The 10,311-nt window shown below is 30.2% G+C and overlaps 1 protein-coding gene across 2 annotated transcripts; it reads right to left on the bottom strand.

The window, feature by feature from the left end:
* Positions 1–3,495: 3,495 nt before the first annotated feature.
* Positions 3,496–9,897, bottom strand: LOC112492274 (F-box protein At2g02240). Of its 2 annotated transcripts, XM_060816029.1 has the most exons (3): positions 9,526–9,897; positions 8,822–8,943; positions 3,496–4,514 (listed from the first exon to the last, which is right to left on the bottom strand). In XM_060816029.1, the coding sequence occupies exons 1-3, from the start codon at positions 9,787–9,789 to the stop codon at positions 4,487–4,489; spliced, it is 414 nt and encodes a 137-aa protein (XP_060672012.1). In that variant the 5' UTR covers positions 9,790–9,897; the 3' UTR covers positions 3,496–4,486. The 2 variants fall into 2 exon arrangements, with proteins under 2 accessions (XP_060672012.1, XP_024931221.1); XM_025075453.3 differs by lacking the exon at positions 3,496–4,514 and having other exon boundaries at positions 8,590–8,943.
* Positions 9,898–10,311: the final 414 nt, after the last annotated feature.

Below are 10,311 nucleotides of genomic sequence, written 5' to 3'. Positions count from 1 at the left end.
CTAACTTACACATGTATAATTATCAATCTCCATTAAACCGAATTGAAAACTGCATGTGAAAGGATGGGTTATCTCTTAATGGAAAACAAGGGTGGTTATGACTCATGAGGATGAAGAAAATCAACCGTGCTTTATCTTCAGAGGTGAACCTCAATTCACTTCCTATTTGCCCATAAACACATTGACATATATATATATATATATATATATATAGATAGCGAGAGAGAGAGAGAGATAGCACAGAATTTAAGAAACATGTTAAGACTTTGAACTTGATAATCAAAAAACAAAAGTCTTTATGAAAATTAAGATAAATTATTTACCAAACATTCAAATTTAAATTTTGTGACTTTTAATATATAATTTTGAAATCAACAAAAAAGGTGATTGTTGCTCAAACATTACTTTTGCTTGATTATTTTATAATCTACTGCAACTTTAAACTAAATATACAATTCCTAAATAAAAAGAAGAATGAAAACAATAGTGCAATCATAATCCTAAATAACCTCATCTATCTCTTTTGCTTTAAGTTCAATTCTTTCTGAGTAAACAAATACTTAAGGCTCTTATGATCGATAAAGGTGTGATAAGCAACTTCATACAAATAGTGCATCCAAGTCTTCAATGCAACAATCACTGCAGCAAGCTCTAAATTATGAGTCGAATAATTCAGCTCGTGCTTCTTCAACTGTTTAGAAGCATAAGTAACAACTCATAACTTTCTAAAAGAAAATCCATCCATCAAATCAAAAAGAAAGTTTATAACTTATAACTAATTTCCTCAAACCCAATACCAGTATCACAAAGTTAAAACTAAAATTGTTCTTTTTGCCTCTGATTACACTCCTAGTACTTGTAATTCTAAAATCCATGTTGCAAATTGATTATCAAAATTTCTTAACCTCGAGAAACAATTTTCTTTTCACCAAATTCATTAAAGTCATAAAATGAAAAATTCTCATAGTTATTCCAATGGAGAGCCTTAGATTGCTTATAAAGCCTAAAAGAAATCCTCAAGATTGTCAACACTAAAGAATGTGAAACCAAAAGATCAAGTCCAAGTCCTCTTGTCATCTCAAATATCATTCCTGAAGAAACCTCAAATTCTTCCAATTTCAAACAAACTCCAAGAATACATGCCTCGCAATAAAGAAATTTAAATCTTAATTCTAATATCACAACCAAGTACTAAAAACTAGTTACTAGATCCTCAAATCATAAGAAAACATTTATCACTTTCTTATATTCTAGCTATGCCCCAAAAATCGTATTTCTTAGGACATTAAGTTATCATTAAGAATATCAACCACCTTAGATCCGTAAAACCTCATCGATATAAAACCCTCAATCTGCAAGCAAACAAAATATCAAAACAAAGATCTATAATCAACACCCAAAAGCAAATGCCACAAAACCAACTTATGAAATTTACAGCTTTGTTTTCAACAAGTTGTCTCATACAAGATCACCAGAATACATCAACCAAACTTGGTCTATACCAAATCCTAATATAAGATCTTAATTTCCATGAATGAAGATAACTACTCTTGAACATCTAACTAGCCCAAAAGCATCCTCCTGCGGTTGGAACTTTTCAGATAACACCCCGAAAAAACTGGAGTCATCTTGACTCATGCAACAAATTTACATGAAACAAAAGATCATGTGGTCCTTGAGATAGTAAAATGTGTTCATCATTACCAACATAGATAACGTATCTGTCACAACATCGGGGTGATTTGTGCCTTTTAACTGATCATAATATATACCTTGCCTCTGCTAAGTGGTAGTCCTCTCTGACCTCCGCCTCTAGCTGTGGATGAAAACTGTTGTTCAGTGTTAGTAAAACCCCTGGAGTTTGGCCTATTTATGTATCATTCACTTTGTACCCATTAGGCTATTGAAATTGTGCTCCCAACCTTAAAGCTTTAGAATGGCCACGTCCTCAATAGGGTCAATCCTTTTTAAAGTGTTCTCATTGCCTATAATGAAAGCATGATCCATCCCACTGTCACTGTCCCTCATGAAACTTGCCACATAAGCTACCTCAGACTACAGATCTCTAAAAAAAAATGGCCGCTATCATTGTTCACTGGCCATTGTCTTGAACCCTGAGTAGGTACCTCAACTTTAACCTCTTAATCTCAATAAAGGTTGGAGGACAAAACTCAGTGTGAAATACAGTCTTAAACTATGTCCAATAATGAGGTCTACTAGTCCTTTCATATGTCCACCACTTCCTTGAGTTTCCCTCTAACATAAAGCTAGCTAATGTGATCTTGTCCTCGTTCGTACATTGCATAGGGTCCATGGAGCCATCACAACCGACTGCTCCAAGTCTACAAGCCTAATTAACAGAATACCTAACAAAATCACTCCTCTCGAGTGATCAAGCTTTGCGCTCGACAAGATGTTCCAAATAAGTGGACACATCTTTACATCCAGATATAGCATGCTGACAACCACGTTTACCTCCTCGCGACATCAAGAAAAAATTCTATATGATAGAATTGGTTAAAATATAATTAACACCAACAAAAGGGTAGGTATGGAAGGCGCAACACAGGATGAGTTATACAGCAATGCACAACCCCAAGTAATTCAGAACCTAAAGCTCTGATACTAAGGTGACAGGACCTACCCCGGGAACCTTCCCAGGATCTCCCAGAGGGTCACGCCTAGTGAAGTTGTACTGGATAATCCCTAGAGAATATCCAATAGAACCTCACCTTAAAACATGAACAACCGAACACAAGCATTAACAATAATACCTCAAAATATAAATATAAAAATAAATCAACAACAGTATAAAGTCCACAACCAGCCTACTATACTACAGGCCATAACTACACACATAAGTATCGTGGTCTCTACTGAATCCCATAATTAAAATCAGAGCATTCTAAGAGTGTCAACGAAGTTTAAGAGTACAAATAAGAAATAAATAAGCCCACAAGATAATAATAAATAAAGAAAGGATAAATACGGCTGTTGTCGTGAGAGGAACTAAGCAATAAGCTATGCGGAGGTAGACTGCTACTAGCTGTCTGGGCCTAGGGGAACGAATTAAAAACAATAAAACGTGAGATAAAGGAATCTCAGTGAGTGGCATAGCATAATATAAAAAATAATAATAATAATAATTTATTTCAATAAAAAAAAATCTTTCTCTCAAGAACTCTTATTCCACTCTTTTGAAAAGTTTCCCGTTTAAAAATCATTTCACAAAATCCAAACCTGTATCCCAATTTAATATCACGAAGTGGATGCTAAAAAGGTATAAAATAAACGATTAATACAATATTATAAATGCCTTAATCAAGAAGTAAATTATGAGCATAAAATCTTGTAAACACAGTTCCACAAGATAAGTATGAAAATACAAAAATAACCACAATATTTGCAAATCATCAATATCGTTAAATGTATATAATGTAACATATGATGTATCAATCTGTAAACCGTGGGATACACCCACTTCACAACCCTTAATATACGAAAGGTATCGTGGAAATAACAATTAACCGTTGGGACGTACCCAACCTCATGGTCCGTGGCAATAATAAATCGTTGGATGATAACAACATCACGACAACGTGGTATAATAATAAAAAATTATCGAATAAACCTGACCTCACGGTCCGTGGCAATAATAAACCATTAGACGATACCAACCTCACTGCACCATGGTAATAATAATAAACCGTCGGATAAACCCGACCTCACGGTCCGTGGCAATAATAAACTGTTGGATGAACCCAACCTCACGGCAGTGTGGCAATATTAAACCGTCAGTTAAACCCGACCTTGTCCGTGGCAATAATAAACTGTTGGGTGAAACCAACTTCACGGTACCGTAGCAACCCAGCGCATTGTAATATAATACTGAACCGAAACTCTGGTACTATATGGTACATCAAATAAGAATAACTGATACAGTATCCTTAAAACAATCTTGTAAAATCATAATACTTTTCCAACAACATTATATCATAATAATACTTTAATATTCAAATTCCACCGTTTATTTAATTATTTTTAAATTTTTAAATCATCATTTTATGCCTAAGCCAACAATATCACAATGAAATATGTTCACCATAAACCAATTTTGAGCACCTAAAAATTTATAAAATATTTGAACATGCTTAAAATCATATAAATTTTTAATCTATTTCTCAAATCAATTATTTTCCAAAATAATTTAAAATCTCAATTCAAATACCAGGATATTTAATTAACATAGTTCACAAGTTCACTATGAACTCATCAAAATTAAAAATCAATAAAAATCTTATTAAAATCCACATAAAATGATAACTCGTATAAGTGAAAGTAGATATTATATATGCATAATGAAATCCTTTCAATCAATTTGTATATATGTAAAATATCTAGCCACACACATATATTATTCTATACACCCAAAATATTTTAAAAGTAATAACCACTTACAATAGTACAGATGCTCACTCCTGCTCCCCTACAGGATCACCTTTAAGCTCGAGTGCCTGTAATATAATTAAATATTTCTCAATCTCCAAATAACTAAACCAAAGTCACTTGTATGATCCAAATGTCTTACATTAATTTTTAGTACTATAAAATTACATAAATTGGACCCCAGACAGTCCAATTATATCATGTGTCCTTAGGATCCGGTACCCCAAATTGGGGATTTTCACCTGAAGCCTAATCTTTCAAAATAGAACCTCCTAATGGGTCTTAATAATATCCAATTTCACTAATCCAACTCCTATTTCAACCAATTTGACCACTATTGTCCAAACACATTCTTAATTTATCCAAAAATTAACTAATTGATCCAAAAATGGAAAAATTATCAAACGACCTCCAAAATTCACAAAATTTATATCAACGGAAAGCCCAAAAGATAAGGAACCCATCGGTATGCTCACATCAGGCCAAAAGTTCCTCTGGTGGCCATTTAAACTCGATTGAACCTTTGGTCAAACTTCCAGTTGTTGGATCTCTCAAACGGTGAGGAATTTGGGAAAAATAACCACGAATATTAGCTCATAGGGTCCAAAAATAATAAGAAAGTTCTATGGGTTGGCCGACAAATGGGAAAATCCAGCGATCCACCTCACCGGCCGCCGCCGCCTTAGCCGGCCAAATCCCGGTGCATCCCACCGTCTTTAGCCATGAAATTTCACGGCCAAGCTAGCCTGAATGTGGTCTTCCTCCCTGTCTGGCACATGTAATAGCTTGGTGGCCAGAATGAGCAAAACGGTGGTGATCCGGTTCACCGTTAAAAGGATCAAAACAATCCAGTTTGGACCCACGGGTTTGGAGGAGGAATTTCTCGAGTTTTTGGGATGAAATAGATATTTTGGAAATTAGTTTCCTGTTTGGCATGCTTAATGAGGTTTATCTAGAGCCTTGGATCACTAACAGATAAAAACTAGGGATTGGTTTGGACACTGATATAAAACTTATGCCTAAAACTTCTCATAGCCATAACTTTTTATCTGTAACTCAAAATTTGGTGTACCGCTAGTCTATGAACTCGTACCGACTAGATCTACACAATGGTACCTTAGTCAAACCAAAAATATTGACCACTAAAAAAATTAACTTGGACCCACATATTGTTCACTTGATCACACTTGGTCAAACTTGTAAAAATTGTTATTGGTACAAGATGTTACAAAAAACCTCAAAAAATATATTCAAATTGAATGAAAATTTTATAAATCCATCTAAATATTAGAAAAATCTGAAAAAAAAAAATTTCCAAAAGAATAAAAATTTAAAAATTTGTAAAATCACTAAAATAATGTTTCCAACATAATTAAAAATAATTATTTATAACTAATGTTATTGGTTTTATTTTATACTTAAACTTAAATCTTTTAATCTTATTATAAAAAATGTGTTTAACTTTTATTTCAAAGTAATACTCCATGTTAAAGTGCACTTTTATTATCAAATATTTTTTTTATAAGTATAAAATGTTAAGTATTCAAAAATTTTTATGTGTTAAAAAGTTTTATTATATATTTATATTCATGAATATTATTATTACATTTTTTTGAAAGGAGATTCATGATTATTTTTATTTTTATCAATTAATCTCTTAAAAAAAGCAAAGAAAAAAATTGCTTTAAAGACTAAATTTATGCATTTATTATAAAATGTCTTTATTTGGAAGTTTTATAAACTAAAATGAAGAGAAATAATCTCGACCATACAATAGATTAATTGCCACATTCCTTAAATCTTTAAAAGTTTAGGTAAAGTATAGATTAGAGGAGGATCCATATTCTATATGGATATAAAGTGCTCACATTAGGATCAAATAATAGTCTTAACATCAATTCTTCTTTTATTAACCTTTAAATCACATTAAGGGTTAGGATTTAAAATTTTAAAAAATATTAAAATATATATTTAATGACAAACTAAAACCTTATTTAGAAAAAATAAACCCTATTAGGACCTAATAATTAATAAATATAATTTTAAATTTCAACTTTTGATATAATTCAAGAATTGAACAAGAAAATTCCATCTAACATTAGTTCTAATATTAAAAAGTATATATATTATGTGTGTATATATATATATATATGCTTGTATTTTATTTATGCAGGTATCCTCTTTAGAATAAGCATTCTTCCAAACGACAATTCATCCATACTTCCAAAACTAGAGAAAAATGATATATATATATATATATATATATGGACAAGATTACATTATCCAAAATAAAAAGGAGGAAAATTTTATCCAGATATAGTTTAACCTAACATGTGGAGGTACATTCTCATAGGTCAAGCCTCATAGGATGTTATACACACACACATATTTATATATATATATATATATAATGATAATGTTATAAAAGCATTAATACTTTTAATGTAAATCCAATATAAGTTCATTTGTCCTTATTATAATCTTCTATATATATATATATATATAAAATGATAATGTTATAAAAGCATTAATACTTTTAATGTGAATCCAATATAAGTTAATTTATCCTTATTATAATCTTCCATGGTCCAGCTTTTGGTTAATATTATTTATTTTTATACTAGTATTCAGTGTTTAAAAAGACATTTTGAAACCATAAATATATATTTGAGATTTGAAAATAATTTACCAATTTTTTTTTTCTCAAAAAAAAAATGTACACAATCTTGTATATATCAAATATAGCACAAGAACTAATTTTCCCCTTTTACATGGAAAATTAAAAATAAAATAATAAATAATACCAAATCAATTATTTTCAAAATATTTTTATCCAAACTATGAATTTTCATTGCTAAGAAAATAAAGTAAATTAAAATTATTGAAAAATTGAAGTTTTCCCATTCAAACTCGTAGAAAATAAAAAAAAATTATCTGTTTCCAAACTCAATAAAAAGATGCAGAATAATTAGGTATTTTGCATGAAAATTTCAAAATTAAATTTGATGTTTTAAATTACAGTAGCTATTATAATAGCTTAAATTTTGCTTTTTTAAGAAGGAATTGATAATATGTTTTATCATTTCAACTTGGAACATGACGACAGATGTAGAAAAGCATGTTGTGATCATAAACCTTTTGACTTAAATTTTATCTTTATCCTGCATAAAGAAATTAATTAATTAATTAATTAAACATGGCATTGATGGTCTACATAGATTTGAACATTGTGTGCCAAGTAAATTTAATTATATTACAATTACATGAAAGCAACATTTCAAAAATAAAAATAAACAAATATGAGGGTAAAATGGATTTAAAGAATTTATAGAATGACCAAGTGTAGGTTTCTCATTATTTAAGTTTTTTGTGTTTGAGTTAAATTCTAAAAATAAAGGAATTTAAATATGAATCCAATCAACCAACTCCAACATCGTAACCCAACCTCTACTTATAGTCATTGTATTAATTGTTTTTACAAGGTTCATCATATGTGATCTTTATTGAGAACCACCTCTCATTAACTTCTCCTATCTTCTACAACGTTCTGATCAATTTTCAAATCTAATCTTTCATTTAATTTTTTTTTTATTATATATGTTAGCCATAGCATAACATAATTTTTTTAAAAAAAAAATCAAAAAAGTAATTGATTTTCAATAAAAATTTCTTCTTTGTTTGATGTGCAACTAATAAATTAAGGGCTTTGTTTGTTGTTGATGAGAGAATTAGTTATGAATTTTCACAAAGTTAAATGAAGTTGATGGTCTAAAATCCATGGAAAAGCATCAAATGTTTTTTTGAAGGACAAAGAAACAGAAAAAATGACAGAGATAGATTTTTACGTAGGTGAACAGAAGCATTGACAATAAATAGCAAGAATTTTTTTTTTTCAATAATTTCTCTTAGAACAAAGCCTAAATGGAATAAATGCAACATTAGGGGGGAAAAAATGTTGGCTTTATAAATAACCATAAATATTTGAAAAAATTACAAAGACAAACCTTTTATTCCCACTTCTAGTATTGCTATATATATATATATATATATATTATCTTATGCAAGATTGTGGTATAAAACTAAAGTCCAGAAACAGTAAATGGTATTAGGCTTTTATAACTGCCAAAAAATTGTAAGAATCACGAGAAAGTTTTAATGTCTAATTTAATAGGATGTTTCTGAATTTTAACTTTGGTCAATGATCCTGAATATGAACATTAATCTATTTACATAATAACTTTATAAAATCATGATATTCCAATATAATAATTGTCGTTTATTGTGTGAGTATGTATGTGTATGCAAAACTCGGAAGAAAGAGAACTATTTTGAAAACATGAAGCTGTTATGGGAGAGAGAGATAGAGAGAAAATACCTAGACTCTGCTGATAAAGATTTCCATAGCCAATATGTGGGTGTACCTCCCCAAACAATCGAAAGCCTTCTTGAGCTTATCATATAACATTTTTTCCCATTTTCTTTATCTGTCGCAAAGCTCTGTGCATATGCCAACACGACGAAGATAAGTTAATATGTCCCACAAACGCATATATATGAAATATATATTATTACATATAATAATTATAATTATCATATTTTACCTAAAAAAAAAAAATTAGAATTATCATAAGTATTGTTTTATGTTGCATCAATGTAATTGTTTCAACAAAACTCTATCAACCTTCTCAAAGAGTTTCAAATTCATAATGAATCTACTTTTTCCTAATTACTAATTAAAAACAACCAGTTCCGATATATCATTTTTTCCATTATGTTATTGGGGTTAGAGATTCAAACTCAGAAGTATTATCTGAATAACTATCCCCCTAAATGGCAACAAGTTCCAATAGATCAAATTAGACAATTACTATGAACATAACAAAATGATGAATTTCAGAACCAATACAAAGTGATATCAAGTAATAATTGCCTCGTTTCCTTCCAGCAAAAGATTTCTAATACATATGTATATATGATTATGATCAAAGTCATGATATTCTGAAATGATCAAGATTGTATATATATGTTGTTATTAAAAGTGAATATTAAAAAAATTTGATCATGATCGGTTTTGCTTACCATATTACCATTATCTACAAGGACGGGGTGGTGAGAAATATGGAAATAGAGTTGCTTCTTGGAAAGGGAATCCATGGATGATGCTAAAGCTGAATTTGAAAGGATTTGGTGATAGTCATGGGGAAGAAACTTTCTCCAAACCACATCGGAATTGACGGCTGATGGAAACAGAGAACAAACCAGAGACAACCTGGAAGCATCTCTTGGAGATGTCAAGGATATTATAAGGGAAATGCACTCATCTGGCAATATGGTAATCTCCATTTTCAGATTTCCTTCTTCAGAAGATAATGAAGATAAATTCCAAATTAATGTAATTTAAAAACTTTCCGAGCAGAATGCATAATGAAGAAGTATATGATCGGGCTGTTAGTTCATGATTGATTTGGCCAATAGGAAAGCAATAATATTTTATATATTATATATAAAATGAATTTTTGAGGTCAAAACAATGTGACTGGGTCCATTAATTTTCGATAATGGCAATGAAAAGGTACTTTCACATAAAGTATTGTGGGCTTTATCTATAAAAACTCTTAGCTACTAAACTTCCAACCACAAATTTTTAGCTGGTGATTTTTACTTTTGGCAAACTATCTATTATTATTTTGGACCGTAAAAGTTTGGCTACAAAAGATTTTTTTTTTTACTTTTTTTTTTTTAAGGACCAAATAATTAAAAACGATGGTGACATTAGGTGGCAAAAGTCTTTGATATTTATGCCATGATTGGTTGGAAAATGAAATGACCATTTCCTGTACAAAAGGAAGAGAGAAACAAACACGT

The sequence above is a fragment of the Ziziphus jujuba genome, chromosome 3 (assembly GCF_031755915.1).
Source record: "Ziziphus jujuba cultivar Dongzao chromosome 3, ASM3175591v1".
Classification (NCBI taxonomy): domain Eukaryota; kingdom Viridiplantae; phylum Streptophyta; class Magnoliopsida; order Rosales; family Rhamnaceae; genus Ziziphus; species Ziziphus jujuba.
The sequence above is the reverse complement of the archived record's forward strand: the minus strand, read 5'-3'. Positions and strand labels throughout refer to the sequence as shown.